The sequence below is a fragment of the Sinocyclocheilus anshuiensis genome, unplaced genomic scaffold, assembly GCF_001515605.1.
Source record: "Sinocyclocheilus anshuiensis isolate Anshui unplaced genomic scaffold, SAMN03320099.WGS_v1.1 scaffold1015, whole genome shotgun sequence".
Lineage (NCBI taxonomy): Eukaryota > Metazoa > Chordata > Actinopteri > Cypriniformes > Cyprinidae > Sinocyclocheilus > Sinocyclocheilus anshuiensis.
In genome coordinates this window covers 817,425-831,795 of record NW_015546029.1, presented here as the reverse complement: position 1 = coordinate 831,795, position 14,371 = coordinate 817,425, and the positions used below count along the sequence as shown (strand labels likewise).

General features: G+C 38.9%; 1 protein-coding gene across 1 annotated transcript in view; it reads left to right on the top strand.

Annotated features, from left to right (window-relative positions):
* The window catches only part of LOC107698718 (attractin-like protein 1), a 286,058-nt gene that overhangs the window by 53,999 nt on the left and 217,688 nt on the right, over positions 1-14,371 (top strand). The window contains exons 15-17 of the mRNA XM_016499821.1: positions 751-939; positions 11,328-11,546; positions 11,645-11,782. Of these exons, the coding sequence (XP_016355307.1) occupies positions 751-939; positions 11,328-11,546; positions 11,645-11,782 (546 nt within the window). The remainder of the gene's footprint in view (positions 1-750; positions 940-11,327; positions 11,547-11,644; positions 11,783-14,371) is intronic.

The following is a 14,371-nucleotide window of genomic DNA, read 5'->3' as shown; positions in this document are numbered from 1 at the left end:
TTTATTTTGTAAAATAAAAAAATTTTTTTTTTTTTTTTTAATCTTTTTCTCAGTTACTAATGAAAGTAAAATTTTTGACATTGATCGTCTGACTTTTATAAATGTTGCTTCCATTCTTCATCACCGGGTTTTACACAAACCTTTGGATTTCATGTTGTTATTGTTAATTCAAAAGAAAATTAAAATGATTTAAAGTAATTTGCATGTTATAAAAAGCTAAAATAAAATAAAATATAAATATTAGATGATAATCTTAAACTTAAAAAATAAACAACTTAGAAATGGTTGCTTGGCAACTAACTGACAAATGACAAAAGCACATACTGAAACAGAATTACTAAAATTAAAATGAAAACTGAAAATATGAAAATGAAAGCTAATCCAAAATATTAATAAATAACATAGTAGTATATAAATAATATTTAAATATAACTGATTCATGCAGCTCATTGCATGAAAAGCAGGCCATCATTTCTGAAACTCATGTTAATTTATCAATTCAAATTTTCAGTCATTGCAATGCTGATAATATCATTTGTAATAAAATCTTGCATTAAATTTGTAAAATGAAAACAGTTCAGATTTTCACTAGTGGTCTCAGACTTTTGGACCCTATTGTATATTTATCAGGAAATGGAATTTAATAGTTATTCAGTTATCTATAGTTTGAACATTTTTGCCCAGTATTTTAAATGATGTAATTTGCTTAAAGGTCATTGCAATACTGACTACTGCATTTTCCTCCCTCAGTGAGCCCAAACCTTGGCGTGCTTCCATGTAAAATTCCCTGCGCCCTGCGAACCAGCTGCGCCAACTGCACCAGCCAGGCCATGGAGTGCATGTGGTGTGGCAGCACCAAGCGCTGTGTGGATTCCAATGCATATGTCATCTCCTTCCCATACGGCCAGTGCCTTGAGTGGCAAACTGGAGACTGTGGTGGTGAGTGCACTCTTGTACCATCGAGGACACACACACGCATTAAGATACATGGCAGACTAGAAGCTGGAGCTATGAGTACACACTATTCTGGTGAACACACACACAGCTTCTAACTTGCTTACTTTCCGCCTTCTCATTTTTCCCTTCTGTTGTGAGCCTAAGGCGAGATTGAGTTCTGAGAGAGCAGATGCTGTGAAAGCTCAGCCTGCTGCACAGGCAGGTATCAAACTCACTATAAACTCCTGTCAAACTCTGACTGGCCTCCACTGGATAATCTATAAATGATCAACGTCTGTCTAGTCTTGCACATGAGACAGAGACCCTGAACAAAGAGATAAAATTATTTCTGATCTTAGTCTCAGACCTTTCATCTTATTCAGACTTTTGACTTGTGGTGTAAAGTCTGGTCTGCATCGCAGGTTTTCTGACCAAGAACTGCCTGCTTAGACAGCAAGAGACTGATTTTCATGTAAAGTGACTAAACACTATTTGTTTTGTTTTTATGTGCCGGTCAGTGGTGTGGTTTTCTAAAACAAATTCAACACTGCAAAAAAAAAAAAAAGACTTAAAGGGGTAGTTCACCCAAAAATGACAATTCTGTCACAATTTACTCACCCTCTTGTCATTGCAAATTTCTTTTTTTTCTGTTGAATGCAAAAAAGATATTTTGAAGAATTTTGATAACAAAACAGTTTTAGTGACCAATGACTTCCATTGTATGGACAACAAAATGAGACATTTCTAAAAATATCTTCTTTCACTGTGAAGTTACATTATTTTTCCGTTGTAGTGCCACCTATTGGTAAAATTTGACGCAACTTGGCATGCAACTTAGCAAACAACTTGTCCGGTTACCTATGTCTGTCAGGATTCATTAAGTTTGGACTTTGTGTTCTGTAGATATATGTCAATTCATTCAAATTTGCAGTGTGTCAAGAGTTGCTGTGTGCAAAATTTGCTAACGATCGGATGAATGGTTTAGATAGAAGGATTAGAAGGAGTTTAGACGTTTTTCAGAAAATTAAAGATTGTGGAAAAAAATTATAGACAAAAATGAAATGTAAGAATGAATAACAAATTTTCAAAGAATTTAGATTTTACAGTTCTAGAAATATAAACAGAAATGCGCATGTATTTATTATAGTGCCATCTAGTGTCAGATGGATATGTGAGCATGCGCTCGCAGTAGGATTTCTGGGATTTTTCACTAGGTTTGGTGTCTCTAGGACTTAAGTTTCTGAGGTACAGACACGTTTAGGGCAGAAAAAGAATACTAATAATACAAATAATAAGAAAATCGGAAAACAAACCTGATATGTGGGGCTTGGACCCCCAAATGTTTATTTATTTCTTTTTTTGCAGTAAAATAATGGCATGGCTGTCTCTGTGAAAAAAAAGAAAATCTGAATACATTTTAACAGATTTGATGTCAGTAATCTGGCAAATCTAGAGAATATTCCTTCATATAAATGATTCATTTTATCAGTTCAGTTCCTTGTAAACGCAGTTCTGTTGTTGAGATGTTTTTAAGTGCTTTTATTTCTGAAGTTGTGTAAAGCCAGCCAATCAAATTTGAACCGGTGATTTCAGCCTTGCCATTTCTATATGCATCATGCGTTAGATGAGCATGGCGTCTTGAGTCTGAGGCTGTTCAGATCACTGCTCAGTCACTTTATGGTTTAACAGCTGCTTTAGTTCCTTCTTTTTCAGAAATATCCCGATACACAAGAGCGATATCATGTGGTCCAAAACAACACAGAATCATGCCAAAGTATCTGAGATGACTGATGGTAATCGTCTCAGAAAAGCCTTACACTCTAAAAAATGCTGGGTTAAATACAACCCAGTGCTGGGTAAAATAGGGACAAACCCAGCAATTGGGCTGTTTTGACCCAGCGGTTGGGTTAAATGTTTAACCCAACCTTCTGGGTAGTAAAACAGCCCAATTGCTGGGTTTGTCCCTATTTTACCCAGCACTGGGTTGTATTTAACCCAGCATTTTTTAGAGTGTAGGAGTAGCTGGTGCGGACCTACCTTGTATAGTCATCAGCAAGTTTGTAGACGCATGGAATCATTCTTTCTTTCTGCATTAAGAGTCACTGGAGCTGGCATCATAATGCTGCGTAAATGAGCAGCTGCAATGGGGACGAAAATGAAAAATAGAAATGCAGTCCAACTGCGAGGCATAATGCTTAATAACCAACATAGTTCTTCAGAAAAAAATACTACTGCAAAAACCTGATAGGCGAAATTGCCTGTCTGTAGTGTCTCAGGAAGTGGGAAGCCTTTCATGGCCTTGAGACCCTGAGACCATGACCTCCACTTCCATTCGCCATTATAGAGTTACACAGTTATTACTGTTCTTTCTCTGTGGATGTGCTGGACATTGATTTTGTCTGGACTGCAGGGACTAAAGGCCTCCAGTGCATTGTTAAGTTGGATGTTGATGGTTGTATTTCATTGAGGCGATCTGTCAGACAATAAACATCATTAAGGTCAGCTCTCTGATGGAAGTCAATTGCTGGATATCTTTTCCTCCTCCAAGGAGTCAGTTCATGGGCAAAGCATATATTTTCCTGGGTGAATCTTTGGTGTGAAAGGCCCCAGAGATGTACCTGTTGTGATGGAGGATAATTTAATTAGAGAAAGTGCAGTTTTCATATTTAAACAAAGCTCCAAACAGAGATAAAGAAAGTGTGACAGCACGATAATATACACTTAATCAAAATGGAAATTAACTTCTTCACTGGCTCAATATTCTCAGCAAATATAGCCTTTTGAATTTAGAAGTTGAGATAATGGAAATACCATATTGTACATTGCACCAGCATGTTGAACGTCGGCCGCATCCATTGTGTTGTACTGTTACAGTACGAATGAATTTGAAGTCTTTTTTTGTTTTCAAAAACGTTCTAAAGTCTTTGTTATTATTCAGTCTTTAAACACACAGACAAATGTGTGTATGTTCTTCAGGCAAAAAGTAAGTCTGTATGGTGAGCAGCTCTTTTTTTCTGTCATCCTCATCCTTTCTGTCAAAAATTATCTCAGCAACAATTCTCTCTCTCTCTCTCAATTCAATTCAATTCAATTCAAAATTGTTTTATTGGCATGACTGTAAATGATACAATATTGCTAAAGCTTAGTATACATGTACAAAAAGATAAAAAATAATATTATAACATCTTAGAAGTATTAAACTGTAACAAATTATAACCTATCTCTCTCTTTATATATATATATATATTTTTTTTTAAAGTCACTGTCACTGGACTGTCCACATTAGAAAACTTCCTCTCCTAAAAGAAAAAAAATAAGAAAAACAAAACATTTAAATTATGTACACTACTGTTCAAACGTTTGGGGTCAGTCTCTTATGCTCACCAATGAACATTGATTAAATATACAGTAGAAGCAGTAATTGTTACGGAAGGAGACTCACACAGAGGAACAAAAGATGGCATCTGACTCCTTACTTTCCCAATAACTATTTACAATATTCACAATAAATATTTACAAAGAAACATCAGGTTCAGAGGGATAATCCAAAATCAAAATCGTACAACAGGCAAGGGTCGGGTAAGCCAGAGTACCGTTACAAAAGAATAAATATCCAAACAATCTCTCTATGTTAAGGAAGGAGACTCACACAGAGGATTAGAAAAATGCAATATTGTTTATTTTCAGCAAGAGATGCAAATGATTCGGGCAGGTGAGTATTTGAGCTTAATCTCAGTCTTTAAGGAAGATGAGGAGAGTAACACCGTATTTGGTCCTCACAGGAGATCGTGGAAGGGAGACAGAGGACTGCACACACCTCAGCTGAAGAGTACACAGAGTTTTCACGGAGCTGATGACTGGAACAAACTAGGGAATGGAACATAGGAGAACACACTGGAGGAAACACAGGAGGTAAGTATAACAGGCAGGTAAGTCTTTCAATGTATCTCACGGATAGCATAGAGAGAGAGTCCACTTCGTTGAAACGAGACCGGACACTGGAGTGAAGTGAGGTGTGTGCTTTTGAAGGAGAGCTGATGATGATTGCAGATTTGTGACAGGTGCGCGTGATCAATATTCAGGTGCCCCCCCCCCCAAATCTTCTTGGGGAAAACTAGGTATCCTTGTGGTCACTCAGGAGGAGCGTGCTCTTGAGGGCGCTCTGGAGGAACGGGCACTGGAGGGCGCACTGGGGCTGGGGCCGACCCTGGAGCGAGCTCTGGGGCTGGGGCCGACACTGGAGCGAGCTCTGGGGCTGGTGCCGACACTGGAGCGAGCTCTGGGGCTGGAGCCGACACCGTGCAGAACTGGGTATCAGGAGCCCTCCCCGGGCTTAAATGGGGGTCAGGAGCCCTCCCCGGGCTTAACTGGGGGTCAGGAGCCCTCCCCGGGCCCAACGGGGAATCAGTTGGCTGACTTGACTGGGGAACTGCCGGCTGCCTTGGGTGAACTGCGGCGAGCTTGCAGAACTCCCCGGCGTACTCGTAGAAGGGGAGATCCCGGCGAGCGAGGGCGGAGAAACACGCAGCAGATTGCATGCCGTGGGGAGAAACAGGGACAAAACAAAAAACTTAAAAAAAAACGGAACTAAAACGGGGAGAGGGGACGCCGCTTACTTCTTGCTGAATCCCTTTGGGGTCCGGTCTTCTGTTACGGAAGGAGACTCACACAGGCTTTTCACTTTGACTAACCTTTCTTCTCTTGGCAAGTTTTGGACTTGGAGTGAAGGACCTGCAGCGCTTTTTCAAGTTAACTATAGAAAATGGGTAATCTGACAAGTGTGGGAATGGTAAAAAAATGTGGTAATGAAAAGTAAGAGATGCCAAACTCTGGAGTCCCAACAATATCTTGGGCTGATTTCAGTGACTGTTTTGTTGAAGGCAGCTTTCTATGGTCCAACACATACTGGCACAACTTTCAGAATTACCATCTTCACCTTGCTGGAGTAGGATCTTAGGTCTGTTTGAGCATATTTTTAAACCTTGATCCCAATCATGTTTTTGATTTTGAGAGTTGACTGTGTTAGGAACACCACCTATAAGACCACTTCGCATATGCAATACATGTAGATCATGACCACCTTCAAATCGTTCCTGAGTTTCAGGAACATTTTTACCACCATTGATGGTTGTTACGGAAGGAGACTCACACAGGATTAGAAAAATACAAGGGTGTTTATTTTCAGCAAGAGATGCAGATGGTACGGGCAGGTGAGTATTTGAGCTTTATATCAGTCTTTAAGGAAGATGAGGAGAGTAACACCGTATTTGGTCCTCACAGGAGATCGTGGAAGGGAGACAGAGGACTGCACAAACCTCAGCTGAAGAGTACACAGAGTTTTCACGGAGCTGATGACTGGACCGAACTAGGGAATGGAACACAGGAGAACACACTGGAGGAAACACAGGAGGTAAGTATAACAGGCATGTAAGTCTTTCAATGTATGTCACGGATAGCATAGAGAGAGAGTCCACTTCGTTGAAACGAGACCGGACACTGGAGTGAAGTGAGGTGTGTGCTTTTGAAGGGGAGCTGATGATGATTGCAGATTTGTGACATGTGCGCGTGATCAGTATTCAGGTGATGGTTAGGGCTGGGCAAAAAAATCGATTTTCCGATTAATCGTTTTTTTAAATGACGTCAATTCGATATCGATTCTCAAAAGCCGCGAATCGATCTTTTCCAGTATTTATTTCAGCACACATTTAAAACAAGATCTGATTAACGTGAATCTTATCATTAGTCTTCTCCACTAGATGTCACCCTTATTTACCTTGCGCGATGTTACAACAGAAATCCTGTCATTCATTCAGCACTTATGATGGCCATACGCGCAATTCGCAATGCTCAGGTGAAATGCTATAGTAATACTATAAATCTGCGGAAGCATTTGATATCACGCATAAGGCACCATGATTTCCGCAATGAATGAATGGCGGATGGTGCGGTGCACTTTTTTGTTCACTACACACATACTAAAGCGCGGATGACGCTCGCGGTGTTTTCATTTTCTGCCATCTCACTCTATGATGATATGAACACGAATGTCATGTCCAGCTGCTCTGAGAGTCACTTCATTAGCATTTACCGTTTCATTTGAGAAATCTACCGTCATATCACATACACAGCAGCTGGAAGTTCTTCACGGCAACCCATCAAAATAAAAGTTTAGTTTAACGTTCTACTGTCAGAATATATTACTATTTAGCAGTCGTAAGACTCAATGCTACTACTGCTAATAAATATTAATAAATCTTTATTTTTAAAGGAATAATCACATCTGTTTTTTTATTTTTTTATTTTAACAGTAAACCTCTGTTGTGCAGTACTTTGTTTGCCAAAAAATAAAAGGGTTTAATTTTCAATTGATTAGGATAAATTAAATTAATGTTTTATGCCTTCATCTGATTACCAGAAAAATTAAGAACATTTTATAGGGCCCTATTATTGTTTAAAAAAGGACCCTATACAAAAAAAAGAATAGGTTTAAAATACAGGCATGTGGTTCTTAATTTCTTTTTATTAATTCACCATTTGTAAACTGATGTTTACTGTTAATTTTTTAGAAATATCAATAGCATTTGTATTAAAACTATATTCACTGAATTCATGAGATGATGACTCCAGTTATTTCAGTGACCTGTTTTATTTTACATGGCCATTTCGAGATCACATATCCAAAGACTTGCGATCAGTCTTTGCAAAACCCATTATTTTAAATATTGAGGGGATGTGCCTCCCTCGATATCTGCGTGGTCATGCATGCATGTGACTTCCTCTCTCAGAAAGTCACATAGACCAGCAGTAACTATTAAAATCTTTTATCTTTTAATCTTTCACTTTATGCTTGTTAATCCTGACTGCAGTCTATTTGACAGGCATCCTTGTCCCTGGTAGACCTCTCCATGAGACCGAGTTTTCATGTTGGCTTTAGGTCAGACATGCCTAAAACAGATTTTAAATTAGAGTTAATTTTATACATATTTTAATACTTCTGTTAAAGGTTTCATTTGAAGGAATGAAACAATAGAGTTACATTGATGTCTTATTGATAATTTATGGTGCAAATAATGTCCCTACATATAGTTATGAAAAACAGAGGTAAATCAGTTGTCATTGCTTCTGGAGATGTCTCAGAGTTTTTTTTTTTTTTTAAGTCTAATATCTGAACCAGTGCCACTAGCAACTTTCTTTGTTATAATAAGGACTTTTTTCTAGACTTAATTTGCAATTTGTAATGACCTTTTGTGAAACTTCATACTGAATCTGTGTAAATACCCATCATTGTGTTTATTAAGTGTAGGCAAGTGATACTTTTTAGAAAAAAAATCACAACATTGAGAATGTTGTGATTTAGATTTGCATATGTAATGAATGTGTAGGTATCCTTGGCTAAAGATAATCCTCATATCTCTTGCTAAAACACAAAAAGGGAAAGGAGGTAGTGAGTGAGAGAAAGAGAGAGAGGAAGAGATGAGAATTGTGTTTGTAATTATGAAACACCTCTGTGATTGTGCTGAATGCACGGCATGGCAAAATGAATCATTAAACTGGGCATGATAATGCAGGAGTGAGGAGCTTCTGGGTAGAGAGTTGACCTAACACATCTGTGTGCTGTTGAAATCTAGATCAAGAATACAAAAGAACATGCAAATATCCCCAGAACTTCTACAGAATATGTCAGAAAACTTTTAAAATCTCTTTTTTTCCCCATGTGATGTATTATTTCATCTTTTGTGCGCATTTTGAATTATCGCATCAGAATCGAGAGATGGAAACGCTGAATTTCAAATAAAAATGCCTTAATTCGCAAAAAAGTTTTTACGCTTGCTTGAGGTGGTTTTTGACTTGTGCGAAAAAGGGTTAATGCGAATAATGGGAGATGGAAATGCATTTTGCGAATAAATTCCTCCAAGCGCATCAAAAAAGCCATGTGACTTTGCGCTATGGGACGGCAAATCCTGCTAACCAGTGGACCGACCTTGTTCCACAGCATCTGAAATGTTGTTATATGGTCATTCGGAAATGCCCGAGCAAAGTCTGTCATCAAAGTATTTCTGTATAATTGCCTCCCAGAACTGTTAAACGACTGCGTTCCCAAACAGCAGCATCCACCTCCGAAAACAATAACCGCATTCATTGTGTTTCGTCTGCTGGTTCTGAGGTGCAAGTAATTTATTATATAGGAAAATTATTATATTCAGTAGCTTCTCCTACTTTTCTTAGTGATGTATAGTGCCAGTTTATCAGGAAGTGATGATTTTGTTCTCTTTGACTCGTTGGATGGAAACGGTGCTTGTTCGCAAATGTTTTAATCGATATTCAAATTTTGCGCACAAGTTAAATTTGCAACTTTGGATGGAAACCTGGCTATTGATATAAGATGTTTGTATACATCCTTGAGTAATCAGAACAGCTTCAGTTCATCCTGTCAGTGTTTTGGTGTTCATTCTGGTTATTATTTTGATTATTACCAATTTTGTAAATATTAACTTTAATATTAATACATTTTAATCTTAAATATTAAACTTTGTTTTTTTATGTTTTATTTTTAATTTATTTGCACACATGAACAATATTTTCAATTTAATAACCTGCCGTTGTGATAATGGCTTGGAAGACTTCTTGTAGATGATAAAACTTTACCTTTAAAATGTCTAAATAGAAGCTCCTAATGTCTCCAAACAGCACATTTTTGAATATTATAAGATAGGTCAAACACTGTGGCACTTCAAAGAGCTCTTTTTTTTCTGTCTTACTTTCACTTCTGAGTATCACACTGACTGTGGTGTCGTTCCCTCAGAGTGCCTTTTTGCCCTGTTTTTAATGATACACTCCACATCTCTTAGAATCTGCCCTCACCATTAACCCTGAGACACTTTTTGACCCTCACACTGTCTAAGGACCCATTAGACGGGACTGGTCGAGGGGTACATTGATGGATGCTGCTTCTGTCCCTATTGCCTGCATACATTTTCTGCTCCCACACACGCAAATGTCTAAAAATGAAAGGAGGTCATTACTGAGGGGCTCAGGAAACTTTATTATAGAAAACCTCTACTGGCACAGATAATGTTAATCATATGACACTGTCCCATGTGTCTCAAATGTCCAGCACTCTTGAATGTCAGACACATTGTATGAATACACATTCATAATGTAATGGCACAAAATAGGATTTATTTTGAAATTAAAAGGTCAGATACTAACACAGAGTAAGTCAGAGTACATTTCAATGCTTGCAACAGAACTGATATAGAGTAATTCTGAATATAAACTAAGAGTTGCTGCAACTTCTAGGAGGTGCTAACATATTGCTTTTTGCTTGTTTTTTCGCATATAGATCTGGCAGTCTTGCGAGTTTCACTGACAGACTGTGAAAATGCATTTGCATTCTCTTATTTTTTTCGTCTTGGGTTATTTAGATAAAATAAGCTGATGTTTTGGGTCTCTAGGTCTTTATTGTTCTTGTTTCATGTCTCTCTCTCTCTTCTTCTCTGTCAGCTCCAGTGATTGTCACTGCTGGACTTTTTATATTTATCTGCTGGAGATCAATAAGACAGCTCCTGTGGTGGTCTTTTCTGTTGGACCAAACAAATAATTGTTTGCTTGACTGTAAAAACATCACTTTAAATGCCATATTTCATCCACACTTCAGTGGTAAGCATTATAGCTGGTTGATTGCGCTGAAGACAGACCCTTTGTAAATAGGCCCATGTGTGTGGGCTGCCTCTAATCAGAGGTGGAGTTTTTAAGCAAAGCTGAAACTGTTTTATCGTTGTTTGATCTTGACAAGTATGTATCTGATCTTACATGCATAACCAAAAAGTTTTGCTGCTAGCCTGAAGCAGATGTTCTCTGATGGCCTGAGCGCTTACGCAAAGTGATTTTACTTGATATTTTATTGTTTAGTTAAAAGGTTACCAGTGTTATTTTAGTATTAGTTATAAACTATTACAGTATTAATTAAAGCTACACTATGTAACTTTTTGCCCACTAGATGTTAAAAAATACATCTGCATGCTTCTTAAGGAAGAATGTTGTTTTGGTTGTGAAGAATGTCTGCTATTCCCAGTGAAATCTGTCTCAACTGCTCTGAAGTATAAATAATTATTTTAGGTGTATAAGTGTATAGGTGTATTTGGGTAAAATAAAGGTATGGTTTGGAAGATTTGGATTTTTTTTTTTTTTTGCACTCAATATTTTTCAATACTCTCAAATCTGAATTCTCAGCACTCCAGTCTTCAGTGTCACATGATCCTTCAGAAAACATATTTATTTTTATTTATTTTCACTTTTAGTATTAGTAATTTTGGTATTTCCACTTTATTATTTATTTCAGTTATCCTGTACTAATTGATCTAAAATTGATCTAAATCTTCTCTCTCTAGCTCAGAACTGTTCAGGTCATCGTACATGTGGTCAGTGCCTGGAACATCCTGACTGTGGTTGGTGCGGAGACCTTACAGACACAGGTCAGGGTCAGTGTATTGAGGGATCATACCGTGGACCAATGAGGAGCCTAAGCAGACAGAGCCGAGAGAGGGGATTGGACACCAGTATCTCTTCAAGGGAAAAGGGCTATGACTGGGCCTACATAACCTGCCCAGGTAAACATAAAAACACACATGCTCAAACCTGTAAATTATGTTGTGTGTGAAAACAGTCCAATCAAATGAACACACACTCCTCTCACTGTATGTTTCAGCATGCCAATGTAACGGGCACAGTACGTGTGTTAATGGCAGTGTATGTGAGCAGTGCAAGAATCTCACAACTGGGCTGCAGTGCCAGATCTGTCTACCTGGTTACTATGGAGACCCCACAAATGGAGGGAAATGCCAAGGTGAGATATATGTACAAGTGTGTGTCTGTCTGTTTGTGTACTTGTTTGTATCTGCGCTTGAAAATCAGAGTATGACTCTTGAAGGAATAGTTTGTGCACCCAAAAAGGAAGTTTTTTTGCTCATCTGCTCCCTCTTTCAAACATGCATGATTTACGGTGTACTCACACTAGGCGTTTTGAACCGTGCCCGAGTGCGTTTGACCCCCAAAGCCTGGTTCGTTTGATTAGTGTGAGCGCTCCGTGCTGCGCTCGGGCGCGGTTCGTTTAGTCGGCCCTGGCCCGGTTGGAAGAGGTGGGCCAGGGCACGGTTCGGTTGGGCTCGGGCTCGGTACGCATGCAGTGTGAGCGCTAACCGCGCCGGAGCACGGAACAGATACTATTTTGTGTGCGCTACTGTCATCATTACGACCGCAAACATATTCTATTACTACTACTACAATACACTTTTCAATTTATACTTTTTAATTGAAGTATATTTAGGTTTATAATGGCTCTGGTTCTTACCTTATTGATGAACAGGAAATGTAGTTTGCAAGTAAAGCTGCAAGTTATTTCATTAACGTCAGCTGCCTCCATAATAATTTTCTGATACATATAAGTGAAAATCAATACACACCATAAATTATAAATTAATTATTTGGCAGAATATTAGCGAAAGTGGTTTTCTCCGTTATTTCATACATGACGTAAGCGTGCTCCAGCCCGGAATGTTTATTGGAAGTGTGAGTGCAGGCCAGTAGGGGAGTGGGGATAATCGCGCTCGGGCTCGGTTCAAGGCAACCGTGCCTAGTGTGAGCACACCCTTAGTCTCTGTGGAACAACATACATTTAGCAGAATATCCAGATGTTGTTTTCCATACAATGAAAGTGAATAATAAATATGGCTGCCAAGCTACAATCAAAACAGAAGCCACAGAAGTAGTCCATTTAAACGTGCCATACATTCCAAATATTTAAACGACAGCTTGATGTGAAGAACAAAGCAAAATTTAAGTGCAAAAGTGACATTTTCCTGATATGTACCATTCTTTTGTTCCGTTTCTGTTTGACTGACTGACTAGAGCGAAGCTAATACTTAAAATTTTGTATAAATGTATGCATGCATGGAAGGACTTGACTGACCAACAGATTGCCACTATATTTTTTATTTGAATGCCATTCCATTTTGTTTCAGACCAATTTAACCCCTGGTTCTTACATACTGTATATCGTCATGACAGGGAGTGTGAATTCTGTGCAAATTTGAGACGGTGCAAGGCAAGCTAATGAGTGAGTCTTTCCAGTTTAGCCTGGTCAACCTGCTAAATAACTCCTTTTCCATGGAAGAAAAAAGAATCATATTGGTTTGGAAAGGATTGAGGCGTGAGTAGAGGATGTGAGAACTTTCATTACTTGTTAAACTATGACTTTAAGGTGTACATGTGGCCACACACTATTTCAAACTGAAATCGATGCAGTAGTTAATTCATAAACAGTCTGCATGCATCCAGATGTACCAGAGGATATCCCAGTGTCCCCATCTAATTTTGTTGTAATGGTTAGTGTGGCCATATTTCATTACGAGTGCAGTATTCAACCTGACGCAAATTGTATTGATTTGATGTGGGCTCCTCGTGTTAGTTCTTCACTGTGGCTTTTCTCCCAGTTTCCAATCACTGAGTTTATATACAAGCTTCATCACTCTTAGAGATGAAACTGCAGCGAGAGCGAGAGAAAGGCAGCAAAGAGGCGCAAGGAAGGTGGTGTAATAACATCATTCTCTGTCGGACAGATGTGCGTTTTCTCCACATTCTGTGACATTAAATCACTCTTAATCATTTTCTTATTTCCTGGACTTGACTGCCACCCCACCTCCTCGTCTATACAAGCAGTCCAGCGCTCACAGCGGAGATTTGATAGATGTGCGGCCCTCCACATCTCTCAAGGATACACGCTCTCCCTCTCCATTTCTCCTCCCTGTTGAATACCTCCGTGATTAAGAGTGCTTTATTGACTGCGTCTTGGTGTAAATGCGCACACGTGTTTAATGCTTGGATTGTGGCTGCCGCTTTTACAGCAGTGTCATTTTTCAGAGTTAGTGAATGGAGGAGATTTACCTCACCTCGTACACTAATACGTTTAAACCACTGATCTGTGTTAGATTAGACGAGGAGAGATGGAGAGCAGACCACTGTGTGGAGAGCAGGGAAGGCTGGATGGATATCTCTCACCGAGTGTGTGCATGTGTTGTCTGAAGGAGAAAAGAGACAGGCCATCAAAGTAAGATCAGGGTAAAATATGACACGTGGCCGGCTGCCCTTGACGAGAGAGAAAAAACAGTCTGTGGAAGATGGAGGACATGTGTCCTTTTGAAATGGCCCACTTAGTTAAAGGACAACAGAGGGCAGACAGAGTCCTGGGATTTTGTGTATGTACAGTATGTGTGTTTATTTATTTGTTTGAGTGATGTAGTTTGGAATTCATGCTTTTCAACTGAGAGCTGTGACCTGCTGAGGTCTGTCTTTTGTGCATGTACATACTTGTATGTGTGTGGGCTTGTTAGGAGTAATTTTATACCATGGTAACGGTATGTAGCACAATAAAATGGTT